The sequence below is a fragment of the Aulonocara sp. 'chitande type north' Nkhata Bay genome, linkage group LG23 (genome assembly GCF_057382095.1).
Source record: "Aulonocara sp. 'chitande type north' Nkhata Bay isolate Kocher_YH1m ecotype deep benthic linkage group LG23, A_spYH_male_GT1.1, whole genome shotgun sequence".
Lineage (NCBI taxonomy): Eukaryota > Metazoa > Chordata > Actinopteri > Cichliformes > Cichlidae > Aulonocara > Aulonocara sp. 'chitande type north' Nkhata Bay.
Genome location: NC_141365.1, coordinates 31,256,812 through 31,277,211, shown reverse-complemented (window position 1 = coordinate 31,277,211; position 20,400 = coordinate 31,256,812). Strand labels below are relative to the sequence as shown.

The 20,400-nt window shown below is 38.2% G+C and overlaps 1 protein-coding gene across 2 annotated transcripts in view; it reads right to left on the bottom strand.

The window, feature by feature from the left end:
* Positions 1 to 20,400, bottom strand: part of ncam2a (neural cell adhesion molecule 2a) — a 447,190-nt gene that overhangs the window by 91,567 nt on the left and 335,223 nt on the right. For both annotated transcript variants that reach the window (XM_086284341.1, XM_086284343.1), the window contains exons 6-7: positions 12,487 to 12,604; positions 3,215 to 3,384 (exon numbers count right to left, since the gene is read on the bottom strand). In XM_086284341.1, the coding sequence (XP_086140467.1) occupies positions 3,215 to 3,384; positions 12,487 to 12,604 (288 nt within the window). The remainder of the gene's footprint in view (positions 1 to 3,214; positions 3,385 to 12,486; positions 12,605 to 20,400) is intronic.

Sequence of the window (20,400 nt, the reverse complement as noted above, 5' to 3'; positions counted from 1 at the left end):
GTGTCTTGATATAAGGGGTGAAACAGTTGTTTGTTGGCTCTGACAACATGCACATGTTAGTAGGTGTACAACAATCACCATCACACAAACGTTCATGCTATTAGCAACAACATTTGCTAAAAGCCATTAAAGAAAAAAAAAAAAGCAGATCTGAAAGGAACAAAATTAGTTTTGCAGGTTTGATGGATTTACATTTTGACATAATGGTGGTAGATAATTAGTAAAGAGGAAACTCTCACCAGATCCCAACTCACGGTTGTTTTTTTTGTTTTTTTGTTTTGGGGGGGGGGGGGGGGGGGGGTTGGGCTTAATCAGGTCAGTTAGTTATAACCTTTAAAAAGAAGCACCCTTTACCTCTAAATTTGTTTGAAATGTGTGATGGAAAATTTTTGTTTCACCTCATCTAACCTCTGCGTACTATTGATATGCAATTGTAAATTTCTTGTATAACGAAAGAGTGTATGAAGACGGGAAAACAAATGACTTTAAGATTTGCTCAAGGCCATGATACACTTCATTATCAAGCTGGTGCCTAGATGATGGCGAGGATTTCACTCCCAACCACTGAATAGACAAAGATTGTATCCGCACAACGGCTTTAAAGGAGCTGTTATTATTTTACCTGTTGGTCAACGCTGGTACAAACCCCGTTTGCATTGTATTGATCCCTTTGCAAGGGTTTAACTTTCTTTCAATAAATCTCAGAAAATCTGTTTGGTTTCAATGCTTAAATTATTTTTCCGCAACAAAAGAGAAGAAGTGATTCATGATTTTTTTTCTCAAAAAAGAGCTTGGCATTTTTACTAAATTAAATAAATAAAATCTTATCCATACATCCATCCATTCGCTTCCGCTTATCCTTTTCAGGGTCGTGGGGGGCAGTGGAGCTTATCCCAGCTGTCTTAGGGCGAGAGGCAGGGTACACCCTGGACAGGTCGCCAGTCTATCGCAGGGCTAACACACAGACACATTCACACCTCTTTTCAATTTAGAGTTTCAAATTAACCTGTCCCCACTAAATAAAATCTTATTTGGTTGTGAAATGTTAGAATGTGGACATATAATGTCGACTAGCCCTGAAAGTCATTTTTTAAACAATAACAAATTTAGTTTTATAAATCTCATGTCATTATGTGCTTCTGTCACTGGAAACAACATTAGCAGGGCAGCGGGCCTGATGGCAAGAATGGCCTAAGCTCTAATCTCCTGTTTGTTTGATATTTATATTTTATTCCTACATAGCTGCCGTAGAGCACCCACAATTTGGTTTTAAATGTACAATGAAAATAAAAGACTATTCTCTTCTCTTCTATTGTTGGCATAGTTGAACTGTTGATAAAATACACCGTTTTACTCTTTAATAGAATTTAAGATATGTTTTCTAGACTATTTTTGAACGAAACTGATGAAGACAGCATTCAGGTTTTACTTTTTTTTTACCAAATCTCAGTGTTGTTTAGAATTCTCCAAAGTGATCTGTAATATCTTCTCAACAATATTTGCTGGGTAGGAAAGTTAGTGGACCAACAAAGTCATAAAAGTCATTAAAGTAAATGGAAATCCACAGAGAAATTGTTGAGATATTTCAGTCCAGACTAAAGTAATAGAGTGACCAACCAAGCATCCCTTGAGCCACTCTTCTAGCATGTCTAACAAGTACATGCAGCTATTCCTTAATAGTATGGATTTTCTTCTACAGCAACAAATGACTCATTGCCTGAAAAGCAGGACAAGTTGACATAATCCCCGAAGACTGCAGGCTTCAGCCTTTTACAGCTCATGGACTGCTCTTGCAACTTTACAGAGCAGCCAAAAGACACACTATGTTTCCTGGAGGCCCCCAGATGTGAACATCTTAGAGTGTATAAAAGCAAACACCTAACAACAAACATGTGCAAACAGATCTGTGAAAGTGCCACAGAAAAAGATGAGGCTCACAATGGGTTACAGCGCCTAAACACGAGTGAAGCGCACATACACACCTGCACACACCTTGTCTAACTTAAAATTCCTGTTTTCCTCCTGCCTGTGCTGTCAAGGGTAATAAAACTAACTTACAACTGCGTTCTCCCACCACACGGCCTGGAAGCAGAACTCCTCCCACCCCCTTAACTTCTTCATTTAAATGTGCATTTTGAAGAACAAGCGCTTTTCACATCTCCAAAGGATGTTGATGACTTGAGCACAAATCTCCATACATTTTCATGAGCTAGAAGCAGCGCTATCACGTCGATCTGTGAGGAAATAGCTGGCAGGTTTATGAAAATATAAATTGAAATTTTTTATGAGGAGCGCAGTAATTGAAATATGAAGCAATAAATGAAATATTTATTTTTTAACAGAAATATATCACTTTGATAAAGCTGTTATTGGTGTGGGCCGACTGTCATATTTGGACATTTTTTTCTGCATTTCTTTATAAAATGGAATTTGTGGATGTCCTTACAATAAAGCTTTATGGATCAACATAAAACACTGTTTACTGTCATGGGTAATGCTATTACATTTAAAATCTTTGGTGGGGCACCAAATAACAGATAATGGAAAAAGAAAACAAACCCTTTAAAGTGATAGGAAGGGATTTTTTTATGTTAGTCCTGGTTTGGGGAGATAGAAGGAACAACGTGGTTTTTCTTACACTTATCAGTTGGTGCTCAAATAACACTAAAATGTTCCAAGAAAAAGTCCCCCAAACCATTACACACCAACAGACTGAACTATTGATATGAGGCAGGACAGAACCACACTTTCATGTGAGTCGACCAAAGACTGACTCTACCAGGAGAAGAAATTAAGACAATTTTTATAGTCTTCTGTTGTCCAGTTTTGGTGAGGTGTCTGTAGTTTCCGTTTTTTAACTGACAGGAGTGGTACCCGTAATTATGAGCACTGTTGAAGAGATGTATATAATAAAGTGGCCAGTGTCTGTAGAAAATTAGAAAATTAAATTTAATTAAACCTTATTAATATTTTATATATTGTTCTAAAACCTTCATATTTCTTGAACATGTCTTATTATATTTTGATTTTGATCCACAGTGCCTCTTACCTTATGGATCTATTTTATCTTGTTATATTATTGTATATTTTCTTTTACTAATCTTTTTGACATTATTTGCACTATTTTTAATAGTTGTGATTAATATCTGAAAATTTAGGATAAATAAACTGTATCTTATACAACTATAGTATTTTACTCAGATTGCATGCTTACCAAACACTTTGAGGAAGAGCTCTCTTTCCTGGGATCCTGCCTTATTGGTGGCTCTGCAGGAGTAGGTGCCTCCATCACCCTGCCGGATGTTGCGGATGGTTAACATGCTCCGCCCGCCATCAAGCCTGTTCAAAATGTACTGGTCCGATGGCTCCAGCTGCTGCCCTTTCCTGCACGAGTGAAAAGCAGAGGCACATAAGTAAGGAGTGGAAATATTTGGCAACTACCTCAAAACTGACACTGAACTCCTAAAATATGAATGCGTCAGTACACGTTTGATGTTACAGATGTATAATCTCTGTATTTTGGGTGTCAACCGATCCCATAAAAATCAGGCAAAGTGCAGACACCTCGGCTTTGAAACTATTTCTATCTATAGCAGGTAAACAGGTGAAAACATGACGGCACTTTTTATAGACACTATTTGAAGTGTGATGAAAGGATTGTTTTGGATAAACAGATCAGGCAATAATTGAAATAACAATTGCTCGATGAATAGTTTGTTGTATGTCATCAGAGTTGTGAAACTCTGCCATGCAGAAAAGTAACATCTTTATCGTGTCAGTTACAGGCCTGCCAGCACTCACTAGTGTTGCTGTGAATGTTTTCTTATGGACTGCAATGCTCACTAAATGACTCCGGTGTGGTGCGGAGATGCATTGCTGACTTAATGTCTTTTCTTACTGGGCTCTGTGGGGAAATTATCCAGAAAAATCAAACTGATAAATTGACGCATGTCTATATTTAAGCTTCATAACAAAATCATAATAGTCTGACGCATGTTAGCTGCCTCCTCCGCTTGTTTATTTGCAGCTAGTTAACCAGGCGTGTAGTCTAAAAGGTTCAAGGGATAGCTTTGTTTTTTTTGATTTAGACAACAGGTCCTTTTACAGCATTTGTAAGTCGCTAAAAATAAGATTAGCTTAGTTACTGAATTCATGTAGGATCAAGCAGCAATGGCACCCAAAACACGGGAAATACCTGTTTACATACATTTAATTTTGTAGCACACAAATTTAATTCTCTGATATGTAACCAGAATTTTCTTTTAAGATCTACTTTCCTATACTGCATATCAGCAAACTACAGACAGCTGAAGTTTGTGTTTAGTATGTGAATACCCAATACAGCCCAATACTTTACTTGTGAGCTTATGGATATTACAACAAAACAAACTTAGTATTGACCTGGGGGACACAACATGGGAAGATCGCTGATGTTGCTCTCCATGTCCTGGATTTGTAAATACGTACCTTTGGTAACATGGTAGCATTCTTACTATGAAAACTGATAATACTGTTGTGCTATTTATGAATATTAATAAATAAAAATGCCAAAAAAGGACAAATTTGGAAGGGACTCTTTAAAACTAACATATACAAACCAGTGTGTACAGTGCAGATTTAACTAGACTTTGTTTTGCATATTGCATTTCCTCAAATAAAATAACTGCAGCCAGTTAAAAGCTGTGTCTCTAATAATAATAAACACTTGGGAAGTGGTTGATGCAAACAAATTAAAGCCAGACAAAATGAATGTTTGTTCATGTCTGTGTCAGTTTAAGTAAACTGTGAGAACATGGGTGCAGCAGTTTCTGGGTTGCTCTCTGGCAAAAGTAAGATCTCTACAGAGATCCAAACTGATCTTTATTATGTGTGACTTACTGCGCTCTGCAGTTTTATCAGTACATGCATTAACTTTACCAAAGCAAATGGAAAGTTTTTTAGTGAAAATATACTACTTAAAAAACCTTAAAAACAAATACAGGCCTGCCTTTGATCCAAGCCCTGGTTACTACTTCCTTCTGATAACTTGTGAAGACCCTTCTTCTGTCATAAAACAAAAAGTTATTGCTTCAACACAGCTTTTCTCTACTTTGTTGTTATAACTAAGCTTTATTGGAGCTTTTCTAGTACTTATATTTAATTTAAGCTCTATGAACGAACCCTAACAAGTAAGACGTTTATGTTCTGGGAGTTTTCATGTAGGATAGCATGTTTAAACTTGAACAAGAGTGCCACAGTCACCATTTTTTGCCCAATTTATGCATTAATTAAGTAAAAATTGGATTTCAGACAGTTCATTATCAATTGAAAAATGGCTCATTTACTGCAGGGTTTGCACTTAGTTTTTCTCCCCAATTCTCACTCAGTGAAATATTTAATCTGCCCAGGGGATCTGAAAGGCTTACATATAGTTTTATGTATCAGTGTGAATGTGAAGCAGAGCATAAACGGATGAGATTCTCGAAATTAAAATCATTAAGGGTTTACATAAACGAACACAAAACAGATAAAGCTGATCTGATGTTTGCAAATGTGCTTCAGCATATTCAGTTGTGATTCATTATTAATCTGCCCCACTCGCAAATATAAAGAAAAGGTATGAAAAGAGATTAAAAAAAATAACATTTCGTTAAATATGGACAATAGCATCTTGTTTTTTTATTTTATTTTACAAGTTATTTTATGTAATAAATTCAGAACAGATATATCTCAAGTCTTCAGTTCAGGCTGTTGTATTATTCACAGTGTATATTTTACTGTTCCACTAAAAAACTCTTATTTTTTTAGAGATTTCACATGAGGGGATTTGAAGACTCAGATACAAATAGACACGAGTGCAGTTATACTGCGTGGTGAGCTCAGCCTCATTGTACTGTAGGAAAAGCGAGAGGGAGGATAATTGAAAGTCGTCAGAGGAAACACCAAAGCCAAGTAATAATAACTCTGGTGAGCCAAAGAGGAAATGAAGAGAGGCCTCATCTTTGGAATGGACAGTGGAGGGCGTGCTGCAGTGCTGAATGTCATTATACTGACTGACTGCTGACAGGTAGTCCATTACCCAAGATGCACAGAGGATGAGGTGAAACCTCGCTCTGACAGGAAATGCAACGGGAGAGCCTGGAATTAGTTAGGAGGGGTGGCATCAAAAGAAAAACTAAATTGGAATGTGATGCGTTGTTTATACCGAAGCCTTTGTTGTGATTTACGCATTTTAATTCTGTAGTCTGGGACTGACACACAGGACTTATTGACCTGGGAAATGAAACAGACTACACAGAAATGTTTGGCAGTCCATGGTCACTAAAAAAGTTCAAAATCTGCAGTCAGCTGAAATGAGACCTTGACAGGTGATTTATATTTTATTCAGTCAGCATTAAAAAAAATAGTACGTGAGCATTAGAGTGAAGTGGGAGCATGCAAGAGTACCCTTTCAAGTAAACCTCGCAGGATGGTATGCTGAAATAAAACATGCAGCACATTATGTACATTATGCAACTGACATCCACTGGGGTTTGGGTGTATTTTAGCTCCATGCTAAAGCACGTATGATATGTGTTATGGTTTTATGGTTTTTCTGTTATGCACTTTTTTCATTTCATGGTGCTAAAAGTGGCAAAACAATTCATAGAAAGAGGTGGATGTTGCTCCAATGTCACCATAAGCCTGTATCTAACCCCAAATGTTACGGAATCAGTCTATAACTGACTGTGCCTGGTCACTGATGACCTTGTACTGTGACACATCTCTTTGCAGTATGGAACTTGACCTTGAACCTTTCTATCTATTCTATTTCTATATAAAACAAGGTTGTCAGGACAAAATGTTGTCCTGCAGCAACTATGTTAATATTTGTTTACTCATTTTTTAGTTTTGATTTTTGCCAGTTTATCTCAAATAATTGCCATTTTTCATATTGCCGATTGCAAGTAATTGCCAACTGGACTCCGTTTAGCTGCAGACTGATTCCTACTGATTCTTAGTGCTCTCTTGATGTACCAAAGTTGCTTTAAAGACAGCAACTGACTGCGAGTGGTCTTCAAAGGCAATGAGATCATAAGTTCGTTTCACAATGTCTTGTTAATATTTTTTCCAAGTATGACTGTGTCATAATAGGTTAAAAAGCACTCGCACAAAGTTAACATGCTAATTCAAATGGTGATGTTGAACTTGCAATTTTCATGCCTCTGATAAAGACTAAGGTGTCTAGGTCTGGCACAAGGTTGTGCCATTATCTACTTGTAGCAGGGTAGTGGCCAAGCCACATTACTACAGCTACACTCCATGAGACTAAAAGTGTCACAAAACCCCAAAATATGTCAAAATAGAATCTCAGTATGACCCACACTTTGAGAGCGAATGACATACTGCCAATGTGCAAGCCTAAGAACCACAGAGCAATGAAAATACATGTGCACAGCAGGTTTTAGTGCCTCAACCTGCTATGTTAGGACACAAAGTTACTCCAATCATATTACAGTAATCCAAAGCATTACTGTAAAAACAAATCAAGTAATCATATTAGCCAGTAATCCCTCACTTATCCCTTTCCGACACACTCACCCATTCAAACCTTCAACTGGTACCGCAAGTTCTTCAATTATCTGCACGATGAGTACTCAGATAAAACAAAATCAAGGGTAATGTTTTTTCTGTGCACTTGGGCTACAATCAGCTGACTTCAGCTGATGTAGTAGGGGAAGAAAAATAGCAGAGCGGTGTCCAGCTTTCATTTTTTGCACAGTACTTTCGACAGCATGCTGTCAAAGTGAGCAGTGAAGAACTCAGACTGATGTCAGAGTATATGCTGACCCCAGCCAAGCATCTAAAGCTTCATTTTCAACAGGCAACAAAAGCAGTTACGGCACCTGTTCCTATCACAGAATCACTGTGGCCGTAACATTTTTCTTTGAAGTGCTGCATTTTAACTTTGCCCTCGGCTTTGTGTGAATTCTTAAACACTTACAAAAAGACCTTGTGTGTGTGTGTGTGTCCTCATTAGGATAGGCCAGGATGCCAGTGTGTGGAACAAGGCTCATATTGTTAAACGGCAATTGTGTGCCAATGCATCTCAGGTGGTTATGCGAAATAACACAAAATTAATGTGATGAGTGGTGTTTCTAATTAATTTCTACAGGTATAATTAAGTAACATAGCATTTTAACCTTTAAAAAGTAACGAGTTATGTGTAATGCATTACTTTTTGGTGTAATAACCCCGATCTGTTAATGCTCCTAACAAGAATCACTTTGCAAGATGAAAAATTAGGCTCAAGGATACCCAAGGTAGCGTAAGTGTAATGTCAAGGGGTTCTGAACAAGCATCCAAGTGTGACGAGCTGGGTGTCACCATTATGGTGACCCCTGGTATTCCAGCAGAAGCCAAAATACACCTTGGGCATATCTCTGAGAGACCAGCAGCTTTAAAAACCAAAAAAAACCAAAAACAAAACCTGGAAGAATCTGAGCACTGGGAATGAAAACAGGCTGCCTTCTGACCTGAAACCGCAACACTTCAGAACGGGGGTATCAAATATAAGGCCCAGGGGCCAGAATCGGCCTAGCAAAGCCTCCAATCTGACCCACTGGAAGGGTTTGGAAAATGTTATGGAGGGCATACATTTTAGACTTTTAGATGTGTTTTCATAAGTTTTACAGCTTCCTCCAGTCATACTGCACCAACGTAAATAATTAGATAAACCATTATGAATTTATTTGGAATTAACAGTCGCAATGAGCTAACAGAACTTTTTCTGTAATTTTACATGTGTATTTCTTACAATTTAAGCCCAAAGCAGCGTTTCATTATCATGTAGAAAAACTGAGATATATTGTTGAAATTACACTTCTTTTTTAAAATTAAAATATCTCAGGGATTAAATGTGTGATTAAACTTCTTTACGCTGACAGAAATAGGAGTTTCACTGGTCCGTCCCACTTAAGATCAAAGTGGGCTGTGCATGGCCCACAGTGTGAAACGAGTTTGACTTCTCTGCTGTAGAAGAACAAAGAATAAAGTCTCATTAGCTCTCGGTACTACGCTGAGTTTCTCTGAGACTTGGTTTAAACCTTTCTTGATCTTGCGAACATCAAATTTTGTGAATGGCACATCTGACCATGCAAGAGAATTTTATTAAGAAAAAGGTTTAGTCGCTTACTTCTGTGGTTATTTTTAATTGCCTCAGCACATCAGTGAGCACCATGTAAGAGTGAATGCTTCTGTATCTAAGCCTCTTTCATTCTGTGATACTATGAGAAACCTATCAAGATATCTTATTTCCCAGGCTCCTCATTTTAACGGGCTTATTGTGAAACAAAACTCACAACGTCAAACAAAACTCACTTTTACACTTAAAGCAAAACTGAGACTGAGGTCGTTAAGCTGTCACAGGGATTGTCTCAATATAAAAGTAAGGATGGAGATGTGCACTTTGCCATCTTCACACTGAAATATTCTGCAAAATATAACGCCAGCTGTTAAATCATTAAAATTACATTTCACTGTTGTGCTCCAGAGCTGAAAAGCCAAGGTAAGACACCCCGGAGTAAAAGTAATTCCTACTTTTTTGGAGCCCCAAAACAAGGGAGCAAGATGAATGAGGTTTACAAAGTTGAGGCTGCTTCCAGCTGTGCGTCACCTTTCAAATTTTGTTTGTACTTCACAAAGTGATGCATGTGCCTCATTTTTTTCTGCTGTATTCAACCTCTCTTTCAAACAGACAGTTCAGTTCTCATTACATCTGTATTACTCACAGAGATGATGTCACATGAAATGCAGGAGTGAAGAATTCACCTCGCTGTGCTTCATCTTCTGCAGAATTGTGCAGCGCTCCTGTGATGAAGGTAAGCGTTCTGAGAGGTATGTGACCTCTTTGTTAGGGTGATGAATAAAGGCATCTGTGTTTACCATTGATGCACATGCTCAGCATCGGTTTATGTGCTTTTATCTGCTGCGCAGCACTGACCAAGTTACTTAAAAGTACAATAATAATAATAACAGATCATAGGCCCACATCATAATTATGGACTATGAAAGCATTAATTAATGCCCTTTGCTACAGTTCAAATAATGCTCAGCCCCTTCCTGAGTCTGGTTCTGCTGGACGTTACTACCTTCAAAAAGGCTAAAAAAAAAACTACATACAGCAGATGAACAGTTTCCTTAAGAAACAGAAAAAATTCCAGCAAACACCTGACGCAGGATCTGAGAGATGTATCTGGCCCTTCAGTTGATCCATCTACTGTTCACTGAGGCCACATCAGAAATCATCTCAGTGGAAGGGCGGCTGTCAAGTCATTCTTAAGGAGAGAAAACAAGGATAAAAGGCTGAGATATGTACACAAGAACTGGACTGAAAATGTGGAGCGATGAATCCAAATTTTTTGAAACTTTTGGTTCAAATCATCATCAATGTGTATGTAGAAGGTCAGGAGAGAGGTACAACAGTGAGTGTCTATGACCATCTGTAATACACAGTGGAGGCTCTGTCTTGGTTTTAGTTGCATTTCAGTTATTTGTGTTGGAGATCTTGTCAAAATCCATAAAATTATGAACACAGAAAAGGACCATTGATTGATTCACCATGCAATACCATCTAGAAAACATCTGATTGCCATTAGCTTCCTTTTTCAGCATGACAATGATCCCAAACACACTGCCAATGCAGTAAAGCATACCTGGATAGAAAAACACACAATGAAGCACTATCAGTCATGGATTGGCCTCCCTAGAGCCAGAAACATCCAAAGGAGAGCTTTGAATGTCATTCAAGAAACCGGTAGAATTATTCCTGAAGACTACTTAAGGAAATGACAAGAAACCTGCCTAAAAGAGTTCAGACTGTGCTGAAGAACAGAGGTGGTCACACCAAAAGTGGAGCTTCAAGGATGTTAGAATTGCACAAACTCTGTTTTATACTTTATTTCCATGTATGTTTGCACAAATTTCAATAAATTGTTGCAGCTATTTCATTTTCCATTTGTACGTGGTAAATGGTGGAGCTCAAACTCTAGTGGGGAACCAAAATATCTTAATTTAAGACTAAACTAATATGTTGTTGAATTGTTGCCCTCTTTTTGCCCTTTAGAAACGTTGCCAAGCCCACAGTATTTATTTTACCAAATTAACTACAAAATATAGCAATTATGAGGAGCCATGAGGTCACTTGTAAGTCATGTTTGTTTGGATTGTTTATAACATTTATAAAGACATCATGTCTCAAGAGAAGATACTACAGGCTTATTTTCAGTTTATTATGTTTATTCTAGGATTCTATTAAAGTAGCTTTGCGTGATTTCAGAGTTCAAAATAACCCTCATTTATCTCAAACTGGGCCTTTAAGCCCCCTTAAATATAGAGATGGTTTAAACAGCAGGTGGGTAGGGTCAGATCTATAAGCCTGAGCTGACCACAGACCAGGCAGGGATATTCATTCTCAGTGACATCACACAGAGACAAAAACAGGCAAAAAAGAGCTTTGGTGATTACTTTTACATGCACGGACCTCATTACTTGAAACGTGTTTAATATGAGCATCCACAAACTACTCTTTCCAGTAAGTTCCAATAAGGAAAACTGGGGGGGGGGGGGGGACGACACCATTTTAAGCAAACACTAAAAACTTCAATGGAACAACAATAAAGTGTTATCAATAGATGCTCAGGTGCAAAGAGCTTGTTATGATTGCCTGCCGAGTGGGTGCAAGCTAATTGCTCGATGTCAAGCTGTAGAGAGGATAGTGGAGTGTCAAATGCTCTTTAGGTGCAAATTTTCGCTCTGTTGCTATGTGCCATGGATATTACTGTGTGGCTGCTGAGGGAAATGTGCGAGGGTGGACTATAAATTCCTCAGAACTATGAAAGAAAGTTGCTCTGAAAACAATATATACACATTTGTACATAGGCACGAATGGGTAGTAGGGAACATAATAGCCTGTATTATTTGAAAATTAAGGTTAAATTTGACTTAATTAAGTGACTTCAATCCAGTAATCAATCAAGCAGTGCTGTTTTTGTCCCTTATGTTTTCTAACTGAATATATGGCTATTTAAGGAGTTGAACCTTTTGTGTATGATGGCCTTAATCATTTGGTTCAACATCATTTCCTCTCTTAGATGGATACAGCCATTTTTTCCCAGTCTGGAGTGGAAGAGTGGGCTCGTGTAGAGCTCAGCTCATACTTTATGGGATAAATTGGGGCGCCAATGCAAGCCAGGTTTTATCGCCCAAAATCAACACTGAGCCTCACAAATGCTGTTGGAGCTGAATGGGAGCAAATCCTCGAAAGCAGGCTCCAAGAATCTTGTGGGAAGCATTCCCATAAGTGTAGGCGCTGCTATATCAGCAGATTAATTCTCATGGTTTTGGAATGAAATCATATTAGGGTAGCACTTTCGGGTGTCTACTTGGGGATAAACCTATCCTACATCCTTGAGGGAGCATCAATATTCTTTGGATGTCTCCCAATCCCAATATCTCTTTGAACTTTACCTGTGCCATGTGACTATGGGGTCCGGAGATCCAGAAGTGATGCAAGTAAAGGTGACAGATTCCTGGTAGTCAGCTGTGGCATTGAAGGACTGCTGGAACACTGACAACACTGGAGGGACTGCAGACACACACAAAAAAAGAAAAAAAGGAAATAACACATGGCGCTATTAGATCCTGAGAGTTAATCAAATCAATCCGGACTGAAAGCTAAAATTGGACTATAATCTAGCAAAACGTTCAGTATTCATAATGCTACATGGTGCAGGATTTTCACAAGAAGCAAATAAAAGACTTTCATGAGGATTGAATTGGCCTTGCGAGTGGCCTGTATGCAAGCGCTGGAAAAACGCTACTTCTGCTGGTAATCCCGTGGGGATTTCAAATAACATTTTGACCCAGCTTTGGTAAAAAACCCCCACAAAGGAACCGAATACACTGACGTGAGGCCATTATTCTATTGTGTGCCTCAGAAATGCTCCGTTAAATCTATATAAACAATGGCAAGACAGAAAATGTGTTTCAACATGAAAAAAAAACAGCTGTGAAAACTAACGCTTTCCTTTTGTGAATAAACTATTCCTGTCAAGCGCTCGAGCTCTGACAATTGTTCCTCTTGTCAGGCCAATTTCTGCAGAATCAAAAGCAGAAGTGCTTTGCTGCCCTGATTTTATAGGTCTGTGGTTTGATGGACATGCAAATGCAAACTCTTTTTTTAGGGCTACAAATGACTCGTATTTATTTACGCAGTGCTTCTTTCACTTTTCTTGCAATCAAAGTGAAATACGACAAGGACGCCCTTTGACAAATCTTTAAAATGTCTTCACAAATCATATTTACATATTTTTTGTTCATCTCCTATGGTTTATGTATTTTTTAAAGCACCTGGATCTTGATTTCTAATAAGAGTTTTCAGATGTATTTTTTGGGCCACCTGACACCACTAAATTCAAGAGAAAGGAGAAACTGGGACTCATATATATACAAAACAGATGGATAAATAGAACCAGAGGCCTGAAGATTGATGCATTTGACTTTGGAGTGAACATTTATTTGCTTCAGTGCCCATACAACAGAAAAGCTTGGACATCAGAATCAAGAATGAACAGATGTGTCCAACATGATTTCATTTTACCGATAACAATGTTTCAAACAGTCACGATGGTACCGTACCTCATTTCACTGTATATAACCCTCATCTGCATGATGTAAGAGACTGCATCAGTCTCTTACATCATTGTGAAGGAATTTTGGTCCAATCCTCTTTAGAGCATTTATTCATACAAAATGTATTATTCAGGTCATTTAGATTTGTAGGTGGTCTTTTATTTACTTCTTTAGGTCCCACCACAGCATTTCACTTAGGTTAAAGTCTGGACTTTCAGTTTCAACCATTTTATTGTAGATTTGCTGCTCTGCTTAGCATCATTGCACTGCTGTGTGACCTAATTTGAGCCAAGATTTAGATTCACATTTGACTCTAGAATACGTTGGTATACAGAGGAGTTCATGCCCAGGGTGCCCAGGTGCTGTGGCTACTAAATAAGCATTAATCATCCACCACTGTGCTTGACAGCAGCTATGACGTGTTTGGTTTTCACCTAAGTGGCCAAACATCTCCACTTTGGTTCCGTCTGTCCAAAGGACATTGCTCCAGAAGTCTTGTGGTTTGTTTAGATAAAGCAAACCTGACCCATGCTTCATGTTCTTTGTAGCATTCCAGGCAAACCACACTTATTCAGCCTTTTTCTAATGCTACTGTTATGAACTTTAACATCACAACAACGTGTTAACTGGGAGCTGTAGTCTGAGTTGTAGCTCTTGTGTGGGGAGGAATTGTAATTGTCTTTGTCACTGCAGAACGATGGACTTTAAATGCACTCATAATTCTTCCCTGACTGATAGGCAGCAATAATTCCTTCTCTAAGGTCAATACTGATGTCTTTCCTCCTCAGCACTGTGTTAGCACACACCTGTAAGCTACACGTGTGCACCCTCTGCAAACGTTCTGCTTTTATAGAGGTGCTCACACGTGCTGATGATCAATTAATTAACTGCTACCTATCCTCATAATTTCAATGGAAGCAGTAAAGGTGTACTTAGTTTTTCACTGTAGCTTGCCATCGCCAGTGTATGAATGTGTGTGTGAATGGGTGAATGACTGAATGTAGTGTGAAGCGCTTTGGGGTCCTTAGGGACTAGAAAAGCGCTATACAAATGCAGGCCATTTACCATTTTACCATTTCACAGGACTTCAAAGATTCTATTACTCTCAGTCATATATTTTTGCACAAACCATACCAAACTACTAGAAGTTCCCTTTAAATTCCTCTTTGTTTTTGCATGTTTTGCCACTGCATGTACTCTCCTTTGCTAAAATATGCGGTTATATCTGTCTAACTAACTGACATGCATCAGTCAGTGTCCACGTAAATGCGGCACGCTTTGCTAATCTTCCACAAGCAGCTGCATTGGCATGCTGGTAAACAGCAGAGGCCTTGATGACTTTATCAAGAGTATATGGTGAGCGCTGTCGGGAACATGTAGTGTGCCCCTGTCATGCAATCACCTGAGGGCTGTCATCTTGTCATTCAGTGAAAGGAGAGCGGAGGAAGAGCAGGCTTTTCTTCGTCACAAGGGAATGACAGCTTCATGGTGCAAGCATGTTTATCAGGCATCTCAATCCGTTTCACAAGCCTGTATTTACGCTGTACTTTGACTACCACTGTAACTGCTCCGCTGTGGTCCTGACTAGTCACAGTAAGTGATTAATCATGTCTGGAGCAGCTTATTGGAGCTTTGGAACATTTACTCCTCTATTTTGCTTCTGCTGGGCAGTTGACGACTATAGGTGAAAATCAATTAAGTGCACTACCTGAAATCCACTGAGTTAGAATAAGTGAACCAGTGAGTTGCAGTACTGTTGTTGATGTCTGTGGTTTAAGCTTTGAATTCAGGTCCATGAACCACCTAAAGTATCTTTGTGGCCTTTTGTTGTATTGTTTGTATAGTATTTATGGGTTTGTGTTTTCTACTTCTTTTTATTTTTATTTCATTTTGACTTTATGTTTTGAATTTAGTTTAGTTTCCAAATTAAATTTTCTTATTTCAATTCAGTGTTTTTCAGAGTTATTGTATGGAGGGCATATGTCAGAGGCAGGACTGAGAAAAAACAGTAGGTAAAATCAGAGGTAACACAAAAAATAAACACAGAAACATCCACAGCCTTTTGAAAGCTGTTGACTCACAGGTTTGTTTCCATTCAGAGTCTCAATAAACATGTTTATCAATGTGTCATCAGTCAAGGTGTCATAAACTATACTACCTCTATCTTTTTATTTTAGTTTAATTCATTTTCCAACTCACAAAATTATTTCAGTTAATTTGCTTTTTTTTTTTTAGTCTAGCTTTTTTTTAATTTTTGGTTTAGTTTTAGGCAACTATAATGTAAATTATTTCCTATCTATTATCAAATTATAAAGATACTTCATGCACCATGCATGAAGAAATGCATTGTGGGTAAGCAAAAGCACAGGCTGGAAGGATACTGGATCAATCCCATCACATCTGAAGGAGAAGATCAATGCTATCTCCACTTCTCTGTCTTCTCTTGATGAAAAGTCTGCTTTGCATGTTGAAAGGTCACCAAACTCCTCCTCCTTCTCTTTTTTCTCCCTTCTTTTCTAAACGAGGACCATCTAAAAGGTACGGGAGGAAAATAGTAAAAACGACTGAAGTCCAGACAACACGATGAGGACGTGCTATATTTATCAATTAGCCCACCAACTGCACCTACTGCATTTGCATAATTTCATCCGATTACAGCGTGAGCACAGTCGAGGTAAAGGAAATACTCGGTGTAATCATGTCCATCATGTGTTAACATCCAGATAACATCCAGCACACCTGGATACAGGCTGATGTGTAGGTTTAAATCAAGGTTTTAGCTTTATAGAAGCTAAATTTCGCTTCTTCCACAACGAGCTACCAAAATGAGGCATGTGCTGCCACCGGTGTGTTTACAAGATCTGGTCTGCTTGTAATTAGAAGGCATTAAATTAAAACAAACAAAATGCCCCAAATGCAGCAAATTAAAAACTGAAAATTTGTTCTGTGTGATCAAACATGCACTCATTCCAATTCTCTAATTCTACCGCCATCTCGATATTTGAGCAAGTTAATTTATTCTCTAAGAAGAGGATCAACAAAACATTAGACCAACGCTACCCACACAGAGGTGTTGGAGCACATGAATGATGAAATTGCTGAAAAATGGGGACGCTTGCTATTAGGATCCAAACAAAAACCTGCTTCACAGGTACTGCAACTGGCAGCTGCGAAAGAGATTTTTTTCCCTTTGATCACGTCGAAAGGGTTGAAAAAGCTTGAAAGGTCTCACAAAAAAACAAGCTAAACGTGTTTTTAATATTCAAAAAATGTAAACAGCTCCTCAGTTGGGGGTTTTGGAAGTTATTGAGAGATAATGAAAGGAATTTGTTCTCCAAGTGATGACATCCAGAGGACACTTATTCCACCTAGATCTAACCCCCCCCAACAACTCAAAGATGAAATTAAATATTAAAAATAGCTTCAGGACTCATTAAACTGCTGCTTTTTGATGAAGAACAGCGGTAAAGCAGGTAGACTTGCCTTTTTAAAAAAAAAAACATACTGTGGATAGGGAATTCTAATCAAAACAAGGCATCAGTGCAGAAATGAAGCAATGCTTCTGTTCTGTAGTCTTTTTTTAAAGATCAGTTACACTAACAGCACCAGTGTGTATTACTATGAAGAAAAATACATCGGTACATCTACAGTTCCATGTGTCTGATCTATGTGCTATCTCATGTTGTCTATGTACTGTTTCTCCTAAAAACAAAGAAAAAAATCAATGAAAATCTCCTTTTTTTGTCTGTAAAATCAACACAATATGGAGTGCACGCACACACACATTTTAGGTGCAGAGAGCTTTTCAGGGATAAAAATGGCCTAAGCAATAATCAAACACTATGAGTCCTTTCCAATAGTTCTGACTCTGCGAGTGAGATGAGCAAGCATCTGGCTGACATGATAACCATTGATTTCCAAGCCAATAGATCTCTATTCTCCAGTGTGTGCCCTCCTCCCCTCTCTTTTCCTATGCAATACGCTCCCACATCAGCGGGCCTTGTTGAAACAGGCCTGTTAATGAGACAAACTGCCAAGCAAGGAGACTTCAAAAGAGCAAATCAGCAACAGGGTTTAAGCATCCAAAAAGAATCTGGCAAGCTTTATGAATTCTTCATGTATTAGTCATATGCTTGAAACTTCAGAGGCTTGGGCGAGATAATGCGAGGTTCACAGACATGCCCACCAATGTGAGAATACATGAAAACATATTTAAAGATGACTCATTTTAAATGCAGGAGCTGGAGGACTTGTTTTCTGTTAGCCCTCTAATTAGCTTCAATAAAGTCAGGATAGCCCGTGTTTAGAAGTTGTGAAATCTTCTTGGTTAATGTCATGACTCTATTACACCTACTACAAATTAAGTGAGTCAGTGTTTTGAGACGAGACCCCTGCTGGGTTCTCTATTCAGGATTTGTTTCGTTTTCTAGATTAACACACAAGTTGGAGCCAAACCAGCCCTGATTTACAACTGGGAATGTAATGTAACAGAGATGGGTATTTATATTCCCTTATTGCACGCGAAGCAGTTTTGATTGATGTTGCTGCAAAATCATGTAAGAGATCCTGAAGGACACAGCCAGTAGTTTCACTGACAGCTCAAAGGGAGAAAATTGTGGGGCTTCGTGTTTGAGTGAGCGAACCCACAATTAATTGGATTTGTTGAGGAAGAATGCAGGCAAAAAAAATCAGGAAGTTATTTCCATTTTACATCATCATCGGTTGCTATAGAAACTGGCTGCTGTGGCTATTGGGTCAGAGATGAATGAAAATCTGTGTTAAAGTGTTAAAAACGAATACAAGTGGCAGATGACAGTGCCGAACACTACAATCTGAACCAACTAATCCAAAAATTATTGGAAAGTGGAATTATTGGAAAGAAGTTTTTTGAAAATGTACTTATTTTCTTGCTGTGCATTTTGTAATTTATGGTTTATAAAAGTAGACACTAAATTCAGTGACTGAATGTGTTCACAGGTCACAAATCAAGCCAGAAGGGGGGTCATTGTCCCATAAACATGAATATATTTAAAATCATTTTTGAAGCTAGATGAGCTAGAGGAGGAACCATGCAGATTTCATCTTCAAACTTGACATCTGTCCCTCATATACATTCTACAGTCTGGCTCCAATCAAGGGCAACAAAATCTGTCTACCACAACCTATTAAGCTAACTAGCTTAGTAGCCCCTTAAAGCTACTTCCTTATTCATTAGAGCTCACCACAGTACATAGTTCCACATACACCTCCTCCTGTAGATTTATTCGCAGATTTGTGTTAGGTGAATGTGTTAACCACTACAATACAGGCTCGCTTTGTCGTGCTTATACTTACTGAACCTAGCAGTACTGGACTTTCTCTGGGTTTTAACATATTGTCTTAAATTTGTCTTAAGTTCACATAAGACCAGAGATGGGCAGTAATGCGTTACTTGTAACGTGTTACTGTAATCTGATTACTTTTTCAAGTAACGAGTAAAGTAAGGGATTACTATTGAAAAAACGGTAATTAGATTACCATTACTTTCCCGTAGGAACGCTGCGTTACTGCGTTACTAAAACCGTGATTTTTTGCGAGAATGTCTCACGACAGTGACGTAAGCGAGTGCGCCATTAGTAACAACAGTTGTGTGCAGATCAACAATGGATCACATATTGATTGTGGGAGAGAGTATGAGTGTGCAGTGTTTAAAGCGTGGAAGTACTGACCTTACTTTGAGTTTGATTTCATAAAAAGTGACAAAAACATTAGCGTCCGTTGTGCGTGGGAACAAAACTTCTTTTTACAGCAAAAAAACCCCTAAACTTCCAAGCAAGCACCGAGTGCGCTACCACGTAATGGGAAACTCACAGAGAAAGTCGCGGATTTTTCAACTGACCGCGGCACACCTGCACCAGGGTAAACCTCCGCCTACCCCCAGTCCTGCTTTACAGGTGAAAATAGAGCAACAGAACCGCTGAGTGTTTGACTTTATTTATTTTCTGCTGTGTTTTACTTGCATCTATTTGAAAGAGTGAGTGTAAACACAAAAAATATTTTATGTGCTGGAATGTGCAGAAAATAGCTTTAAATGTTAAACTAATTTCTTCCAGTCAGAGAATGTTGCATATAATTACATTTTTGCTTGATGCATAAAGTTAAAAGATTAAAACTAATAAAACAAGTTTTAAAAATGGACTTTTCCATTTGATTACATTTTGTATGATGGATTATGTAGAAAAAGTAGAATTGGGCTGAAAGATCTATCGCTTTATCACCTATTCAGGTTGTAAATCGGGTATTTAAAAAGTAACTAAGTAATTAATTACTTTTGAAAATAAGTAATCAGTAAAGTAACGGGATTACTTTTGGGGGAAGTAATCAGTAATTAGTTACTGATTACTTTTTTTCAAGTAATTTGACCAACACTGCTTAAGACACATATTGTAACATTTAGGGGTCAGCATTTTTCCAGGGGTATGGTATTTATTTTTCGATTTTTCCTGCTGTTCTTTTATATTTGACATGTCTTATTGTTATCCTACTGCTCAAAAGGCTTTGCCTTTTCCCATGCTGCCAAATATAATAATGCACAGCAGTTATGATGTGTTAGTAATGACTTAACAGGCTGATGTTCCCCATCTTGGCTCTATATTTAAGTTTAGTTGATATCTATTCAACAAAGTATATGCATGTTATGGAAGTTCCTTTAAATTTTGGTAACAGCTTTAGCTCATTTTGGAAGGCTGCAAACTACTTTTAACCGCAATA